Source organism: Thalassophryne amazonica, chromosome 1, assembly GCF_902500255.1.
Source record: "Thalassophryne amazonica chromosome 1, fThaAma1.1, whole genome shotgun sequence".
NCBI lineage: Eukaryota > Metazoa > Chordata > Actinopteri > Batrachoidiformes > Batrachoididae > Thalassophryne > Thalassophryne amazonica.
The window spans coordinates 118,181,374-118,202,208 of record NC_047103.1 but is presented as its reverse complement, the minus strand read 5'-3'; the positions used below and the strand labels follow the sequence as shown (position 1 = coordinate 118,202,208).

Below are 20,835 nucleotides of genomic sequence, written 5' to 3'. Positions count from 1 at the left end.
TTTCTATTACATACACATTGCTGGAGGCAACTATACAGTAGTGTTCAGAATAATAGTAGTGCTATGTGACTAAAAAGATCCAGGTTTTGAGTATATTTCTTATTGTTACATGGGAAACAAGGTACCGGTAGATTCTCACACAAATCCAACAAGACCAAGCATTCATGATATGCACACTCTTAAGGGTATGAAATTGGGCTATTAGTAAAGAAAAAAAAAAAAAGAAAAAAAGTAGAAAAGGGGGTGTTCACAATAATAGTAGCATCTGCTGTTGACGCTACAAACTCAAAACTATTATGTTCAAACTGCTTTTTTAGCAATCCTGCGAATCACTAAACTAGTATTTAGTTGTATAACCACAGTTTTTCATGATTTCTTCACATCTGTGAGGCATTAATTTTGTTGGTTTGGAACCAAGATTTTGCTCGTTTACTAGTGTGCTTGGGGTCATTGTCTTGTTGAAACACCCATTTCAGGGGCGTGTCCTCTTCAGCATAAGGCAACATGACCTCTTCAAGTATTTTGACATATCCAAACTGATCCATGATACCTGGTATGCGATATATAGGCCCAACACCATAGTAGGAGAAACATGCCCATATCATGATGCTTGCACCACCACGCTTCACTGTCTTCACTGTGAACTGTGGCTTGAATTCAGAGTTTGGGGGTCATCTCACAAACTGTCTGCGGCCCTTGGACCCAAAAAGAACAATTTTACTCTCATCAGTCCACAAAATATTCCTCCTTTTCTCTTTAGGCCAGTTGATGTGTTCTTTGGCAAATTGTAACCTCTTCTGCACGTCTTTTATTTAACAGAGGGACCTTGCGGGGGATTCTTGCAAATAAATTAGCTTCACACAGGCGTCTTCTAACTGTCACAGCACTTACAGGTAACTCCAGACTGTCTTTGATTATCCTGGAGCTGATCAATGGGTGAGCCTTTGCCATTCTGGTTATTCTTCTATCCATTTTGATGGTTGTTTTCCGTTTTCTTCCACGCGTCTTGTTTTTTTTTGTCCATTTTAAAGCATTGGAGATCATTGTAGATGAACAGCCTATAATTTTTTGCACCTGCGTATAAGTTTTCCCCTCTCCAATCAACTTTTTAATCAAACTACGCTGTTCTTCTGAACAATGTCTTGAACGTCCCATTTTCCTCAGGCTTTCAAAGAGAAAAGCATGTTCAACAGGTGCTGGCATCATCCTTAAATAGGGGACACCTGATTCACACCTGTTTGTTCCACAAAATTGACAAACTCACTGACCGAATGCCACACTACTATTATTGTGAACACCCCCTTTTCTACTTTTTTTTCTAATAGCCCAATTTCATAGCCTTAAGAGTGTGCATATCATGAATGCTTGGTCTTGCTGGATTTGTCAGAATCTACTGAATCTACTGGTACCTTGTTTCCCATGTAACAATAAGAAATATACTCAAAACCTGGATTAATCTTTTTAGTCACATAGCACTACTATTATTCTGCACACTACTGTACATTTAGCTTTTAACTTTTCTTAAAGTTTATTTAAGTTTATTTTTATTTCTCTTGGCTTCCTTCACCAGGGCCTATCCTCCCATCTTCCCTCCATGCCATCACAACCCTCCTTCAGACTATGCAGAAAGGAAATTTCTCAGCTGTGTTTTATACACACACACCTACTGCCATCTTTAATATACAGACCACCAAGGAGCAGGTGAGACGTGTACATGTTGTAATATTTCTGATTGTTCATGGCCTTTTGTGTGTGTGTGTGTGTGTGTAATACATTTAGAGAAACAGGTCCAGCAGTATGCGGTGATGCCTCATGTTGCCGCATTCACCACATGACAGAACCTACTTGGGCGCTGGATGGTGACCACCCAGGCAGACAACCGATCATCCTCACCTCTAGATAGTAACAGTCTATCTGTCACAGCTCGGTGAAGCTTAGGTGTCTTCTTGGCCTTTTCTTCTCCTGCTGCCTTCAGAATTGGCTACTCCCTTGTTTTCACTTGGGGTCACCACAACAGATTCGAAGTGGATCTGCATGTTGATTGATTTAATTGTTGATTGACAAGTTTTAGGCTGGATGCCCTTCCTGATGCAACTCCGCATTACATGGAGAAATGGGCAACTTGTTCTGTTCACTTGATACAAGGTCATTAAAGTGGTACCCAAGAATTTTCTATGACCTATGACCAAAGACCTCCCGTCATCACCATAGGTCACTGGTTAGTGTCCAAGTCTCTCAGCCATAAAGTAACACAGGAAACGAAAGAACCCTATTGACTTCAGCATTTGTTCTCTTGACATTAATATTGCCACGTACTGTGCAGCAACCTCAGAGAATTTAAAGAGTGTACACCAAAAAAAAATCATAAGGTTTTAGAATTTACACAAAGAACATAAAGAAGTAAAGAGTAGCAACAGCGGTTCCAAAGCTACAGGTTTGGTATTAGGACCACTCTGAGATTCTGTGGTTGATCTGACAGATCTTGTTATAACCACCTTTGTGAGAGATGTGCTTTAGCAAACTGTTGAGAGTGAAGATGTGGTCGCTGTGTTGTTCAGGCAGGTGGCGCTGTTGGTCTTCATCAGAGAGATTATGCTGGACTTTGTGAAGAACATGGGGAGTGTGGGCTACGAAATATTTTAGTGTTTCAGGAGTCCTTTAATTGCATCTGTCATAATGCTGTCGGAGCCATTTGGAAAATGTAGTATTATTATTATTATTATTATCATTATCTCGTATTATTAGTGGCCTGTAGAAACTGGCCATCAGCAATAATGTGAGTCAAGTTTTAGGTGTAGTTTACCACTGTATGTGGGTTTTTGGCAATGCAGTAGGAGAAAAATCAGTGTACTGATAACTCAGCAGCCAAATTCATTCAGAACAATTTCTTCTTAAATTTCCTTTTGTAATTTATTTGAAGGGTTGCCATTGTACAGTGCCACGGAAGTGAAGGAGACCATATGATTTTATGATGATAAAGTGCAACTGTTCAGCTTGTAAGGCTGAATTACAATGCAGATGCCATGACATCATACATAACATGTATACCCTTTGTAGTGATTTAATGCTTGTAATTAATTTTTAAAAAGTTGAGGTTAAAAAACAAAACACTTGGAAGAAGAAAAGTACTTACACACAAAGTCAAAGTACTCAAAACCCACAAACATGTGGTCAAAGAGTGAACAAAGGGCAATAAATGAGACAGAGCCAAAAGGCGAAGCATCCAAAAAAGCGAACAAAAGAGAAAAGGAGAGAGGAGAGCAGAGAGCTTCTCCCCAGAGATGTTGACTTTTAAAGGATCTTTAACTCTGTCCACGAGGATCATAGGTAGCCCAGTTTTAACCGTGTTTCTTTGTCTCTGTAATAATAATTCATTCTTAAATTCCCGTTTACAACCAACAATGTCCTGTAGCGAGCGAGTCTTTGTCATAGGCACACTTGAAAGAACACACGATAACCATAATATGAATACAAGAAAAAACACATTTGATAAGACTTTCTAACTTCTAAGATTTCAGATTAAACCTTCAAAGATGAAGTGGATTAAAGATTACATGCTTGGTGGATGACACCATCAAAAGAAAAGTTTCTTTCTTTGTGGGTGGGGTTGGGACGTCCATCCCTTGGGGCCACCACATATGTCCGCAACTTGATTTGACACATTTCTCATAGTAAGAATTTGAATTTGTTGGTGAGTTTTATGGCAACTGGGCTGCAAACATGCTCCAGCAGACAGCCCGAAGCAAGCGAACACCTGGACATTCTGAACCATGCCGAAAGAACAGCAGGAGCGAGTCAAATGGAGAGAGAGAGAGAGTGAGAGCGCGCCCGCGGAAGTATCTCATTGATCAAATGTGCAGGTCGTTATCCCAGCAGGAGCAGAGACAAACGGCCAATAACAGACAATAACCGTGGTAGAGCATGTGAAAGAAAAGTGCTTAATCAGTCAAGTCCCGCAAAAACAACACACAAAAGATATTATTGTTTTTCCTTTACACAAGGGACTGTAACTTCAACTTACAGGCGAACGGGCAACAGCCACAGCATTTGGAGGAATGGTGTTTAATCATCATGTCCCACAAAAACACAGTGAATTTTTTTTTCTTTACATGAGGGAACATAACTTCAGTTTACGAACCAGTGAAGCGGAGTAAAACTGTCCGGTGTGAAACGGTGGACAATTCTCGCTTCTTGCCTGTAAAAACAGACAAGAGTCCTGATTAGCTACTTTAATTAACAGAAAGGTGAGTCAAGATTGATATCTTTAAATGGCTTTGATGAAGGTTGATGAATAAATTGTGGACTTGCTGCTTCCAATTAGAAATCTGGCTATGACTGATTCAGCAAGTCTGAATGAAATCTTGAAATCTGAGTTGTACTGGTCAAACTTGCGTTATGCTACATTTGTTTTACAAGTGAGCATCTTACCTATTAAATGTGAATGGAGTTATTATAAACGCATGACAGTGTTACTTTGTGCTCAGCAGAAAAATATTGTGAATTGCTTTAGGCCCTAATTTTGTATTTAATTCAATTTCAGTTCAATTTATTTAGTTTATATTGTGCAAAATCACATCAAAGCTGCCTCAGTGTGCTTCACATAAGTAAGGTCTAACCTTACCAGCCTTTAGAGCAGTGGTCACCAACCTTTTTTAAGCCAAAGATCCCCTAGCTCTGCCTGAGAAGAAGACAAGATCTACCAACCGTACTGTAAACAAAAATACGCAAGAACAATAATACTTCCAAAGGAAAATTCTTTATTTTAACAGTATTTGAGAATATTATTTGAATACAATTCAGAAATTCAATGAATTGAGAAATGTTTTATGTTTTTGGTATATTTTTGTGTAATATTTTATAAAGAGTTAACAAGCTTTATATTTTATACTACTTATAAAGTGCAACTGCAAAAAGGAACTTCTTCAGTGCAAATCATGCGCGCACAGTGCAAACAAGATTTGTGCAAACAAGACAACACCTTTCAGACATCTTAATAAGTGAGTGTGATGGCTGAGACTGAACCTCCTCTGATAGTGCTTTATAGTTCGGTCTATAGTTGCTGACTGCAAGTCTGAGACAGTCAGTGAGATGAATATCAGTCAGGCAGTTCCTGTACTTGGATTTTATTATTTTTATTTGTAAAAATGCCATCTCACACAGATAAGTAGACCCAAAATATGCATTTACTCTTAGAGCACGTTTAGTAAGGAGCGGAAACCCTTTCTCTTCTCAAGTCCCCAAAAGTCACTGTCTCTTGATCTGCATTTAAGCTCAATGTCGTTCTGCAAGTCGATTATTTCCATATCAACCCCACTTGGCATAGAGAAAACATGCTGAAGTTTGATAGCTATCTGTTTTATATCAATGGACATGAACGGGTTTGACACAAATGCAGCAATATCTTCAATTAACCTTAACTCACCAAAACGCCTGCAGAATTCACTATCAAGTTTCTCCAGGTGTGGGCAGTACAACTCTGGATGAAAAGTACGTTTGTTTTTGATTGTCCGTGACATTTTATCCAGGTTGGGGAAATGTGTCAGCGTCCCGTTTTTTAAGTGTGTTGCCCAAACATCCAGCTTGGCTTTGAAGGCATTCACTGAGCTAACCATGTGAAGCAGGTGTCTGTCTTTTCCCTGTAGCTCCAGATTTAATGTGTTCAGTTTGGCAGTTAAGTCGGTCGAAAATCCTTGGTCCAGAAGCCACAAATCGTCAGACAGTTCCTCATACTTGTCATTTCTTGCCGATAAAGCTTTTATCTGAGGTAGAAAATCTAGAAACCGTTGCAGCACTTTGCCCCGACTCAGCCAGCGGACATTTGCGTGAAGAAGCAGGTTCCCGTACGCGGCATCAAGCTCATCTAGTAACGCCTTGAGTGTGTGGTGCTGTAATGCTTTAGCGCGGATCGAATTGACAACTTTGACCACCAGATTCATGACATGAGAAAAGTCCACAGCCTTTCCAGCCAAGGCCTGCTGGTGGATAACAGTGATAATTCACAAAGTCTGGAAAGTCCGGATCATTACGTCAGAGTGCAACAAAACCATTGTGCACACCACACATCTTTGGAGCCCCATCAGTCGTAATCGCCACGAGTTTATGAATGGGAATGTTACTCTCCGTAATATATTTTTTAAACTCATGGTAAATTTCCTCATCTCTGGTTCTCTCTTTTAAGTGCCAAACTGTCAGGAGGCCCTCCTTTGTGGTACAATCCTGAAAAGCCATCCTGACAAAAACAAGCTGAGCGATGTCTGTAATATCCACAGATTCGTAAAACTGCAGGGCGAAATATTCACATCGTGACAAGTTAACACTTGTTGATCCAAGTCCCGGGATAGTGCTTCGACCCTCCGTGTCGGACTTGATGAACACATACAGTGCCACTCGGTCATTGCAACCCATATGGTGGTTGATCTTGGAACTACAGCAGGGACCGCGTTCCCGTTCAATGAATGAAAACTATGTTCATAGATCTATATATGCAGCTTCAACCAAATTGATTGAGACTTAAGAAATCCACTAGGAAAGGCTTATAGATCTACCTGTCGATCGTGATCTACGGTTGGCGACCACTGCTCTAGAGCAAGCACACAGGCAACAATGGTAAGGAAAAACTCCCTCTGATATTGAGGAAGAAACCTCAAGCAGACCTCATTTATTTGGCTGTACAGCTAGTGACAGCTCCGATATTACTTGAACTGCTACAAAACAGAACTTTGCTGTGTATTCACTTACTAAAAAATGGAGGCCGTATTGCTGTGCAGGTCACTTGATTAGTGTCCCAGATGTCCGACTTACAGACTGATGTCTGCGTTACTTTTGGGTCATTACCAGACTCTGATGTCATGAAATCGGGGTCCGTCATGTGCTTGGTTTTTGTATGACGTATTAACGGTGTTGTTGCAAGTGCCTTTGTGGCGCAGGCTGTTAATGACCAGCCATAAATAGGTCACCTCTGTTGTTTTTCGCACCAAATACAGTGGCTTGCAAAAGTATTCAGCCCCTTGGTATTTCATGCATTTTAATTTGTTTATGGCAATTCAAATACAAAAAGTAAATCAGGCTTCTCAATATAAAAATTTCTAATTTATCTTCCTCAGACTCAAACTGAAAGCAAATCTCTACAGCTTGATATAAATTAATTAAAAATATAAAAGCCAAGATGCAATCAACCCCTTTTGTATAATACCTGTAAATAATCAGTTTAATTGCCAGTTTTCTTCATACTAGTCAGGGGATGGATACATGAACATTTCCAAGTCACTGAATATGTCTTGAACTTTATTTACATCAGTTATGAAGAAATGACACTCTATGGCACTTTATGGTAAGTCTGCATGGAGTAGACAGTTCTCAAAAACTGGGTCACTGTGCAAGAAGGAGAAGAGTGAGGAAAGCACCAAGACACCCAGACAACCCAGAAGTTGTTACAGGCTTCTTTGGCTGTAATTAGAGAAATTGTGCATAGTGCATGTTTTGCATTTTGTATCCCCAGTTATACAGCCTCATGATGAAGTGGTATAGAGGAGGATTTTCTTTCACCAAAACATTAAATCTAGGCTTCCATCTCAGATGTACCTTCTGGCAAATTGTAGCTGAACTTTCAGGTCTTCTTTTTAGTAAAACCCTCCTCTGTATTATTTCATCATGAAGATGATGTGTGTGTGCGGGTGTGAATGTGTTTGTTTGTCTAGATCTGACCCTGCGATAGATCAGCGTCTTGTTCAGGGTGTACTCCGCCTCGCGCTGCTGAAATCGGCTCCAGCCCCCGCGGCCCTTAACTAGAGTAAGTGGTTGAAGTGAATGGAAACTAGTGTTGGCAGAGGTTTGCGCTCTACGTGCATGCTGCTGTAGTTTGTTTGCTTGCTTGTTTGGTTTTTTGTTTGGTGGGGGTGTGCTCAGGGTCACCACTGTGTGACATGAATTGGGGTGGGGGCTGGGGGAGGTGGGGTACGAGCTGGAGAGAGAATGAAAGAGGCAAGGGACACAAAAGCAACTGTGAAAGTTAACTTGTTTCATACTCAGAGGAAATTGCTTAAGAAACTTACATGTGAAGCAGAATAACAAAATAAAGACAGAGGTTACTTGAGTTAAAGACTGGCAATGCTTTGCTCCTTAATCCCTCAAGCCACCCACAAGCAGAAAAATACCTTCCATTCTGACGTTTCACAATAAAAGCCTTACATTGAGCACTTTAACTCAGATCATTTATCTAAGAGGTACAGTAACTCAAAGTGATTTATAGTAACACAGCATCACTTATAGAAGTGTTTTGGGTGTGTTGCAAACTAGCAGAAGTATATGCTGGTTAGAATACCAATTGTAAAACAAAAATTGTCACCATATTGTACAGGTGAGCCCTGTTGACTCGCGCGAGTTGGGGTCCACAAAATCGGACTGTGAGTTATCTGAAACCACAAGTTAATTAAGTTGACCAAGCCATCTGCGAGAGTCCGCAGTGTTGGTCAAAATAGGTAGGCGGCCCTGAGCGTGATGCACATGTTCAAAACGCTCCGGGCCCCGTCAAGTTGGGACACCTTTCCGACGGCGCTCCGTGTGCACTGTTGCCAGCAGTGTCAAGTAGCTGGCAGCGGTGCAAAGACGTAGCTGCTCATTCAGTCGTTGTGACCACACACACACACACCCAGCGATCATGTCAGCACGTCTGCTCTACACACACATGCACGTGATGTCACTAGCACTGGCAAGTGGAGGACTTCAGAAACCTCCCCTTCCTCCCACTTGGCAGCAAACAGAGAGGAAACAGCAGCAACTGTGAGGATTCACAGTGGCTCCTCATGTATCGGAAAACGTCGCAGGTTGGATCGGTATTTTCCGATATTGAATTACATTGGTATCGGAAGCCAATCCAGATACTGGATCGGATCAGTCGAAACCTTAGTTTGAGCTTCTGCTGCAGATGGAAAAGCGCTATATAAATGCAGTCCATTTAACATTTACCGTTTCCATGATGCCTTGGGGACAGGGATGATGGTGACAGACTGGGACAGTGGCTTGTGTCAGGGAGAGGTTGAAGATTGTCATGAGGATCCCTTAGAGCAGACTGGCATAGGCAGTGAGTACCTTTCCAGTTACACCGTCTGGTCCAGTGGCTTTCCTCTGGTTTACCTGGTGTAGTACTCTCCTCACATCATGTTGTTGAAGAGTTAGTGAGATGCTGCTGTAGGCACGTGGGGGCACTGGTTGTCTGCAGGACTCAAAATGTGCAAAGAAGGCATTTTGTCACTTGCAAAGTGTGGGTGTAGTTAATGTTTTGTATTCTGGCAACCCTCTGTTGAAATAAAAGAGACAGTGTGACTTAACTTTCACAAGTTGTTGCATTTTCTACCTTTCATATACTACCGTTGTGTGTGTGTGTGTGTGTGTGTTTGTGCAGTGTGGACAGGCTTCAGTGGACCTGCCTGGTTGTGGTCTGCATCCTTCTGCAGTTGAGTATCTGCAGCAGCCCCCCTGCCTGGCTAAGACAGCTCTGAGACACTTACACATGAACGAGTACAACTACACCTGGAAGACCTGATACAGAACTGTGTTACCTCGTTAAAAATTACACGTGTTTGTATGACATACTGTTCTACACATGGGAGCTGCAGAATGACTGTTGGTTTGCATTTCACTTTGAGAAACATCATCCCAACAGACAGGTAAATATCTGGTAGTGGAAGTAAAGCCCTTCATTTTTGTTCATTTTTAAAATGTTTTAATGTATTGCACTGCATTTTAAGCTTTATTTTAAAGCCAAGACAATTATATGATACTGTGCATCTGGATAGTATTCATAGCGCTTCACGTTTTCCACATTTTATGTTACAGCCGTATTCTGCAATGGCGTAAATTCATTTTTCCCTCAAAATTCTATTCACAACACCCCACAATAACATGAAAAAAAGGTTTTTTTTTTTTATTTTTGCAAATTTATTAAAAATAAAACTAAGAAATCACATGTACGTAAGTATTCACACTCTTGGTTCAATACTTTGTTGATGCATCTTTGGCAGCAATTACAGCCTCAGGTCTTCATGATTATGATACCACAAGCTTGGTGCATCGATCTTTGAGCAATTTGTCCATTCCTCTTTGCAGCACCGATCAGGCTCAATCAGGATGGATGGGGAGCGTCAGTGCACAGCCATTTTCAGATCTCTCCAGAGATGTTCAGTCAGATTCAGGTCTGGGCTCTGGCTGGGCCACTCAAGGACATTCAGAGTTATCTTGAAGCCACTCCTTTGATATCTTGGCTGTGTGCTTGGGGTCATTGTCCTTCTGAAAGATGAACCATCATCCCAGTCTGAGGTCAAGAGCGCACTGGAGCAGGTTTTCATCCTGGATGTCTCTGTACATTGCTGCATTAATCTTTCCCTCAATCCTGACTAGTCTCTCAGTTCCTGCTGCTGAAAAACATCCCCACAGCATGATGCTGCCACCACCATGCTTCACTGTAGGCATGGCGCCTGGTTTCCTCCAAACATGATACCTGACATTCTTGCTGAGTAGTTCAATCCTTGTCTCATCAGACCAGAGGATAGGATACCACAGTCTCATTTGAACCTTCTGTGATATCACGGGATTTGACGGGGACCTCCATCTAATATATATATATATATATATACACACACACACACACACAACATCACATGGATAAATGGGATACTGTTTTGTTTTCCGCTGCAATCACCGAAGCAATGGCGAAAAGTTGTTTTTTTGTTTTTTTTTTCCGGTTCAAAGTGGAGAAGAAAAGGCAAAGCGAGTGGGAGACGTTGTGTTGGTAAGTGTTAGCCTACACAGCTAACCAGAGTAACTCCGTTCTCTCGCCTGCAAAACAGCCTCAACATGTATCAGCTCTGGATCATAAACAAACAGCAACACATGTCCACTTTCCCACTGCATCGTTACTTTTTCTTTACATTTTCACTTTGAAATTACATAATATTTTACCCCTTTAGCGCCTGCCCCCAAACAAGACTACAGTATCCTGTTTTGTTTCTCATGGTCTGAGAGTCCTTCAGGTGCCTTTTGGCAAATGTCAGGTGGGCTGCCATCTGCCTTTTACTAAGGAGTGGCTTCCATTTGGCCACTCCTCCATACAGATGTGGTTGGTGGATTGCTGCAGAAATGGTTATCCTTCTGGAAGGTTCTCTCTCCACAGAGGAATGCTGGAATGACCTTTGGGTTCTTGGTCACCTCCCTAAGCCTTTTCTCCCCGATCGCTCAGTTTAGACGGGTGGCCAACTCTAGGAAGAGTCGTGGTGGAGCCAAACTTCTTCCATTTGGGTATGATGGAGGCCACTGTGCTCATTGGGACCTTCAAAGCAGCAGAAATGTTTCTGTATCCTTCCCCAGATTTGTGCCTCAAGACAATCCTGTCTCTGAGGTCTACAGACAATTCCTTTGACTTCATGCTTGGTTTGTGTTCTGACATGCACTGTCAACTGTGGGACCTTATATGTAGACAGGTGTGTGCCTTTTCAAATCATGTCCAGTCAACTGAATTTTCCCCAGGTGGACTCCATTTAAGCTGTAGAAACATCTCTTGGATGATCAGTGGAAACAGGATGCACCAGAGCTTAATTTTGAGTTTCATAGCAAAGGCTGTAAGTACTTATGTGTATGTGATTTCTTAGTTTTTTTGTGTGTGTGTGTGTGTGGTGTTGGTGTTATTATTTTTAATAAATTTGCTCAAATCCTTAAAAAAAAAAAAAAAAATCACATTGTCATTATGGGGTATTTTGATCAGTGGAAACAGGATGAACCTGAGCTCAATTTTGAGCTTCATGACAAAGACTGAATGCCTATCATTTCTTCTGTTTTTTCTTTTTTTTTTTTTTTTTTTTTTATAAATTTGCAAAAATCTAAAAACAAAGTTTTCACATTAACATTATGGGGTATAATGTGTAAAATCTTGAGGGAAAAATTTAATTTACTCCATTGTGGAAGGCTGTAACACCATAAAACATGGAAAAAGTGAAGTGCTGTGAATACTTTCCAGGTACACTATAAGTGCCGTTCTGTATTTCATTTTGATTGAACTTTTTTTTAAGTTGCTTATACTTGTAGGTTTACTGATTTGTTGTTGTTGAAGATGTTTATTTTATAGAAATACATCCAGTTTTTATCAAGTTACATTTCTGGTTCGGTGTTACACAGCAGGCCTGTCACTCATTTATACGGTTCACACGCTGAATGGAATTTCATTAAATTGTCTTATGTTGTAGTTGCAGTCATACTGATATAATAAATTCTCTGGAGAATTTGTTGACCCTTGGGATGTGCATTTCTGTTGTATAATGTATTACCGCAGACAGGCTTCTAACACTATTTGTGTTTTAATGCACATTTGGGAATTTGTTGATTTCCTCAGTGGTAAAATTTTACCAAATAAAAGGAATTCATTTATTGATTTCTCATGTGACTGTTTTGTAAAGATTTCACTTCATATCAATGGCTCTTCGTTATAGATAGACCACATTCACCTGTTTGGAATGCTGGACTGTTGACAGTTTCCACCTGCTGGTTATCTTTTCAGTTTCATTTTGGGACATATCTTCATTCAGGTCATTCTTTTTGTTGATATTTTGTTGTAACAGTCCTGCGATCATCTCAGTGTCTTCCTCTGTCCCTCCACACTCCACTTTTCATCTGATGTTGATTAACCAATCAAGCACTCTTTAGAAACTGTTCATCCTCTGCCTCTTGCTGATCTGGGCTGTATCCCAGAAGGAGGGTTCAGGGAAAACAGTTAATTATATCCACCAAGGATAATATGCAATAAAATCATCATTTATTTATTTGACTGTTAGCAGGATTGCATCAAAACTACTGCACAGATTTTGACAAAGTTTTCACCACAGTTAGATATTAGGCCATGGAAGACTGTTAAATTTTGGAGGTGATCCGGATTCTGGATCAAATATAGGCTTTGAAGGATTACTGAATTTTGGAGGTGATCTGGAGCCAGAGTGGCAGATGTCAGAAATCTCAGTTTGCTCTTGTTAACCCTGAAATGAGAACTCTGTTTTCAGTGTTAGAGATGGAACTCAAATTGCAGGTCACTGACTTGGTGAAACTATTCGTTATCTCGTGGTAAAGTATCAGATTGCAACCGATCCTGGTCCCTGTAATTGTGTTCTCAAAAAGGATGCAGGTTGGATCTCACGGGCACATTTATATGTTCATGTAAGCTGCATGTGTATGCACACTCCCAAGTGGAGCCAGCGAGATTTGTGCTGCAAATTGAGACGTTACGACCTCCATCTCACTTTATCATATTGTTTTGTAATATTAGTTTAGAACTAGTGGCATCTAGTTCATACTAGCTTCACACTAACTTCAACTTTAAAAACATTGCTGCACTTCTGGAAACGACGGTGAACGTGACACAGGTTACCATACTAATTCTGTTTTATAGCCTGAAAAAGGTCTGTAACTTCACTTACCTCATCTATATTCTTGATGTCACTTAGCAGCAGGCAGTGGTGTCCAAAGTATTCCAGAAAAGGCAGAGAGGGTGCAGGTTTTCTTGGCAGCCACTGACTCCAGCAGGTGATTTCACTGATGAACTCATCCCATCTGCTCAGAGTGATGTCACTGTGATCAGTGAAATCACCTGCTGGAGTCAGTGGCTGCAAAGAAACCCTGCACCCTCTCAGCCCTTTCTGGAATACTTTGGACACCACTGTGTCAGTCGCTGTGTCAGCTTTGTGATGAACAGGAACACCTCTTTTCATGCAGCAGTTAACTGAAACAATCCGTCGAATGGTGATAGAAGCACCAAATTTGGCATATTCTTTGACATACTCATTTGAAAAAAGACAAGTGGCCACTTGAATTTTTAACATTGGTTGAGCTAACAGGATTAATAAATGGAATAGTGTTGACTATGTTGAATGCTTGGTCTCCAAAGTAAAGGTCAAACAATATTGATGTCCATTAGATTCTATGACATGTTATCCTGTAACGTGATAACTAAGCATGACACATGGTGCAAAGTATTCCTTTTTAAAACTCTATTAACCAATAATTTGCATCACTTTTTTGCCAGAATTGGAGCAACTTGAACTTTTGATCCCTGTACAAACTGAAATTGACCTTTGTCACCATTGTTGCTCTTTTTGCCTATCAAGCTATGTATGTTTTGATTTTGGTCCCACTTGAAAGAACCGGGGGAGAAGCAGGACACGAGGCCAACTCAGCATTTAACACTTTTATTGTTTTACCAGTGCAATATGCAGGTTGAAAACCTGAGAAAAAGAAAACGGAAAAAGTAGAAAATGCAGATAAGAGCAAGAAGAGGGTAATCTATTTACAAAATAAGGTTTATTTTCTCATTAGTTATTTCCAATTATGAACTTAAATGTACTATTTTAATTTACAGAGTTTAGTCTACAGTTTTCCAAGTTCCAACTGCAATCTCCAATCTGTAATTTGACATTAGACTTCTTAATCCAAAATTGTTCACACAGTCAATCACACTCCAACCTGTCCACCATAGCCAAGACCAAAGAGCTGTGTAAGGACACCAGGGACAAAACTGTAGACCTGCACAAGACTGGGATGGACTACAAGACAACAGGCAAGCAGCTTGGTAGAAGACAACTGTTATGATTATTTATTAGAAAGTGGAAGAAACACAAGATGACTGTCAGTCTCTCTCGGTCTGGGATTCCATGCAAGATCTCACTTTGTGGGGTAAGGATGAATCTGAGAAAGCTCAGAACTACACAGGAGGACCTGGCCAATGACCTGAAGAGAGCTGAGACCACAGTCAAAAATATTACATTTGTAACACATGATGCTGTCATGGTTTAAAATCCTGCAGGGCAGCAAGGTCCCCCCCTGCTCAAACCAGCACATGTCCAGGCCCATTTTAAGTTCACCAGTGACCATCTGGATGATCCAGAGGAGGCATGGGAGAAGGTCATGTGGTCAGATGAGAACAGAATAGAGCTTTTTGGAATCAACTCCACTTACCATGTTTAGAGGATGAGAACAACTCCAAAAAAACCATCCCAATCGTGAAGCATGGGGGTGGAAACATCATACTTTGGGGGTGCTCTTCTGCAAAGGGGACAGGACGACTGCACTGTATTGAAGGGAGGATGGATGGGGTCATGTATTGCGAGATTTTGGCAAACAACCTCCTTCCCTCAGTAAGAGCACTGAAGATGGGTCATGGGTGGGTCTTCCAGCATGACAATGACCCCAAACACACAGCCAGGGCAACTAAGGAGGGGCTCCGTAAGAAGCATTTCAAGGTCCTGGAGTGGCCTGGCCAGTCTCCAGACCTGAACTCAATAGAAAATCTTTGGAGGGAGCTGAAACTCCAAACCTGAAAAATCTAGAGAAGATCTGTATGGAGGAGTGGACCAAAATCCCTGCTGCAGTGTGTGAAAACCTGGTGAAAAACTACAGGAAACGTTTGACCTCTGTAATTGCAAACAAAGGCTACTGTACCAAATATTAACATTGATTTTCACAGGTGTTCAAATACTTATTTACAGCAGTAATATACAAATACATTATTAAAAAAATCATACATTATAATTTCTTTTTTTAGATTATGTCTCTCATAGTGGACATGCACCTAAGATGAAAATTTCAGACCCCTCCATGATTTCTAAGTGGGAGAACTTGCAAAATCGCAGGGTGTTCAAATACTTATTTTCCTCACTGTATATAGTTGTTAGGGCTACATATTATAGTTTGGAGTTAGTGAGTTATCATCTGGATTTCACAAAATATAAATGCAATTTATTATTAAGTTCCTTTTCCCATTTGATTTACTTCAGAAAAAATTATTTTAAGGATCGATTCAAACATTCTGAGAACGTTCTCACAACATTAAAACACCAGTGACATTCATGACCTTGTGAGGACCATAGGGTAACATTATGATACTTACAGCTATACTGTTCCACAGCTATCCAGGGTTTTCATGTATCCCATAATCCCTTGCGCGCCAGAGTCGCTGCAGTCAAAACAACATAGAGAATCCACGTGATGACAATTGTAAATTAATATTATACTACAAAAATGTATTTTTTATGCTTTTCATCACATTAATAAGAGACTTCTGCATGATACCCTGAAAACTTGCTAAAACAAATATAACAAATAATACGTCTGCTACGTTTAATCTGTGTGGAATTTAAGAAACGCAAACCGAATTTCACACATATTATATATATTACTCTGGAACAAAGAGGACAAACAGTGTTGTAAAGAACAATAATCAAGACGTTAAAGAGCAAACTTCACTTTCCCCCAGAACGACATGATCAGGAAGCGATTGTAGCTCACAGCAGCTACTATTGTAAATAACGGAGAGACAGCCTGTGATTCTCGCATGTTTACATAAAATAAATGCAATAAGAACATCTAAAAACCCACAGAATATATTCATGAGAGTTTTAGACACAATATAAAAATAGTTTTATGTTGTGATGTTAATGGTGTTGTCCGTGTGCAGCGGTTAAAGTGCAGCATGATCAGAGCGTCTCAATGCAGTTCTCAATGTTACTGAGATCTTGCAGCGCAGCGACCTCTCCGAGGTTTTGAGGGATTTGAAACCTGAAAAGGGCGGATGTGAAAAATCTGTGATCGTGCCAGTGTCTAAGGTCTCATGCCCGGCTACAAATAATGATTTCAGACCTGTGGCGCTAACTTCAATTATAATGAAATGTTTTGAAAGAATTGTGGTAAATATGCTCAAATCGGATGTCGTTGACAGCCTCCATCCCCTGCAGTTCCCCTATAGGCAGGACCACGAGATAGAGGATGCTGCCATCACTGTCACACATATGACTAACAAACACCTGGAGCACCCCCAAGCCTATGCCAGAGTGTTATTTGCAGACTTTAGTTCTGCTTTTTAACACAATGCAGCCTGACTTGATTATACAAAAACATGCTGGCATGGTGAAATGGTTTTATTAATTTTTGACATGTTGGTCACAGCAGGTCATGGTCAACGGTTCACTTTCCACTGTTAAACAGAGTAGCACAGGTGTGCCTCAGGGTTAAGTGAGCTCTCCAATTCTTTTTACATTATATACAATCGAATGTAGGAGCTCTGATCCTTCTAATTATATAATCAAATTTTCTGATGACATAATTCGCACACAAAATCTGATCCCAGTGTGTACTTCACGGAGATCGACACCTTTAAATCCTGGTGTGATGATCACCATTTGGTACTTAACAAAACAAAAACCAAAGAAATGGTCTTTGACCCTCAGGGATCACAATACATGACCCTGTGAACATTAGCAACAGTGTCATAGAAAAAGTGCCTTCATATAAATATCGCAGCCTGATGATGCCTAACAACTTGAGCTGGAGTGAACATGTGGACTTTCTGTGCAGTCGATTAGCACAGAGACTACATTTCCTCAGAAGGCTGCATCTTTGGTGTGAGCCCACAAATTAGGGCCATATTCTACAATGCCATTTTTGCAAGTATTGTGAGATATGGCATGGCCGTGTGTAGGCATAGGCCGGTATGAGATTTGGACGGTATGATAACCGTGGGCAAAAATACAGCGGTTTCATGGTTTCGTGGTATTATGAAGCTATCAAGTGTGCTTTAACAACATTATGGCATTGCATATGAAGCGTGCGTGATTCAGGCGGACTAACTGACGCGCTGTCTACCACTAAACATGACTTACTTGCTTAGGGAGAAACGTGGCAGGAATAAGGTCCAGAACTCCAGATGCTCAATATTGGCCTAGCTTCACCAACAAAGTGCTTTGAATAGATGTATTTATCCTTCTTGACATGTTTGTGGGAGAAATTTGGTCGACGACAAGCACGACTGGAGTCCACCGCTTATACTTCTCAGTGGTTTCAAAGATGGGATTAAGTTTACTCCTTCCATGTAATCCTTTGCGGGTATCTTGAATCACTCCGCGTCCGACACAGGCCATAGCTACAGTGTTTTGTTACCACCGTTTTTGGCTTGAAGGGCTCTTCTGCAGAAAACAAAAACGAAAAAACTGACTTGGTCCTTTTAGACAGAGGGAAAAGTTCAGTGCAGGCTTCGCCTCCTTCAGTCATGATGCAGAGCTAGCTAATGTGAGCTGCCTGTTTGTAAACAGAGACAGAGGTGCACGCCAGTGGGACGGGCGGCAGCAGCTGCCTCCGCTCTGCCTGTGAAGAATTCTCATAACCCGCTCATACCGTAGGGACGGTATAACGGAAAATTTTAGTGGCTTTGATACCGTGCCTTTTTCAAACCGTGGTATACCATGAAACAGGTTATCGGCCCATGTCTAACCGTGTGGTACGGCTCCCTCACTGTCCAGAATAAGATCAAACCCCACAGGATGGTATCAACAGCATTAACATGAGTGGTAAACACAGACCAGCAGCCTCTTCAGGTTCTGTATGAGGAGGTGGTTGTTAGACAAGCTTTTAAAATTACATCCGATCCATCTTGGGCAGCACGGTGACTTAGTGGTTAGCACTGTTGCCTCACAGCGAGAAGGTCATGGTCATGGTCCCACCTGTGGCCTTTCTGTGTGGAGTTTGCATGTTCTTGTGTTGCGTGGGTTTTCTCCGGGTGCTCCGGTTTCCTCCCACATCCAAAGACGTGCGGGTTAGGTTGATTGGTGTCTTTAAATTGTCCGTAGGTGTGCGAGTGGGTGTGAATGTGTTTGTTTGTCTGTTTGTGGCCCTGTGACAGACTGGCATCCTGTCCTGTGTGTACCCTGCCTCGCGCTCTATGACTGCTGGGATACGCTCCAGCCCCGGCGACCCTTAATTGGATTAAGCGGTTGAAGATGAGATGATCTGATCCATCTCATATTCTATTCTTAGAATACGACCTGCTGCCCTCAGGAGGGCGTTACAGAGTTTGCAAATGCAAGAGTAACCAGTATAAATTTTCTTTCATTCCCATTTCCATTTCTTTCCTCAGCAAACAGTGAAATACATCCCAGCCCTTGTGGCCCTTACAGGTCTGTTTTTGGTGTATGTGGCAGCTTCCTGTGCTTCGACAATAAAGTTTATCTTATCTTATGATAACCTTAGCTGTTAGCCGGGTGGTTTCCTCCAAACATGACGCCTGGCATTCACACAAAAGAGTTCAATCTTTGTCTCATCAGACCAGAGAATTTTGTTTCTCCTGGTCTGAGAGTCCTTCAGGTGCCTTTTGGCAAACTCCAGGTGGGCTGCCATGTGCCTTTACTAAGGAGTGGCTTCCAGAGAGAAATGAAAAATGAAGTGTAGCAATATATTACAAAGACAAAAAGGAAATAGAACACATTGTTGGCTAACATGCAAGGAGAAAAATGGATACATTTTTTTTGTGTGTAAATCTACCAGTGAGAAGACAGTTTGGGGCAACCAAAAAAGAAGAGGAGGATCTTCATTTGCTCCTCTCCACAGTGCATCCCCGCATCAGCTGCCTGTGCCTGTCAAAGACCCAGACTTATTGCTCGCAGTAAAATAGACTAAATATGTATAAAAGTTTAATTCATATTATTTATGTTAAAATGTGTTAGTTGTGTCAAAGGTGTTTAAAAACACAGAGATGATTAAATGTTTAAATATGTTTAAAATATGACAAAACGTCAAAATAGAAGAATACAAAGTTTTTTAAAAACATATTTAAAATGTTTGAAAAGGGTGAAAAATGTGTGAAAGAATAGAAAGTTCTTTAAAAACCTGTTCAAAATGTGTAAATGCAGAGATATTGTGCTTAACGTGGGTTTGTCAGCTGCCACCACACGGTCCAGCCAAGGCATGGCACCAGCAGGGCTGTTGAAGTAGTGCTTGAGGGCTTCACAATGGCTCCTCCCAGCCCTGGTGTCACGACCACCACATGCTGCACATCGACGAGATGTGCATACTGTCTCCAGGCCCCTGGCACGAGGTTGTGCTCCTCATCCTCCTCGTCTACAATGCTGATTTGGAGACCAAGGTACCGCAGGTACCGTGTGTGCAGACACACAACACTTGAATGATGTCCTGCACAATGGACGGCCCTGGCTGCAGGGTGGTAAAGAGGACGTACCATCTCTGGACCAAGTTCCCAAACACGTTCTGCACCACACATCGCCCTCTGGAGATCCAGTAGTTATATGTGTGCTCATCCCTCTTGAGGTTCCTGTGGCCATACGACTTCATCAGAGAGGTCTTGATCCTGAAGGCATCATCATCCAGCATGAAGTGTGGCATGGCCATATCATTGTGGGGTAAGGGGGATGGCTCAGGGAAGTCCACTCTCCCATCTTCCAGGCACTGCTTCAGCTCTGAGTCATTGAAGATCTGGGTATCTGACATACTGCCACATGCCCGATCTCCACCTAGAGGAAGTTGTAGTCCCCATCTATGAGGGCCATCAGGACCACCAAGAAGAACCCCTTGTAATTGTGGTCCAAGGAGCCACTCCTGGCTGGTTTCCTGATGGCCACATGCTTCCAATCCAGGGCACCCATTGCATGGGGGATCTGCCACCTGCTCCGGATGACCTCCTCAATGGGTGTCCATTTCTCCGGTGTAGGGGGGCAGGCAATGACCTCATTCTTATATTCATCCACTATGGCCTGGCAGACCTCGGGGATGATGAGGCTGATGGTGTTGCACAACACGCAGAAGCTGTATATCAGGCAGGAATATTTGTCACCTGATGCCAGGTACCTGACAGTGATGGCCAGCTTCAGGCCTGTAGGCCGTGCCTTCCTCATGCGGGTGTCTTGCCTTTGGATCCTTGCCCCCACCCTCTGCACCAACTCGTCATACATGGCAGGCTCCATCCTCAGATAGTTGTGGGTCTTCCGCTTGGAGCTGCTCCATGAGTCTCATGTAATGGCC

General features: G+C 41.7%; 1 protein-coding gene across 1 annotated transcript in view; it reads left to right on the top strand.

Moving 5' to 3' along the window:
• Window positions 1–9,711, top strand: part of LOC117513536 (protein downstream neighbor of son homolog) — a 37,617-nt gene extending 27,906 nt beyond the window's left edge. Inside the window, exons 11-12 of the mRNA XM_034173702.1 lie at window positions 1,571–1,701; window positions 9,401–9,711. Coding sequence (XP_034029593.1) covers window positions 1,571–1,701; window positions 9,401–9,541 — 272 coding nt within the window. The 3' untranslated portion in view covers window positions 9,542–9,711. The remainder of the gene's footprint in view (window positions 1–1,570; window positions 1,702–9,400) is intronic.
• The last annotated feature ends 11,124 nt before the right edge of the window (window positions 9,712–20,835 follow it).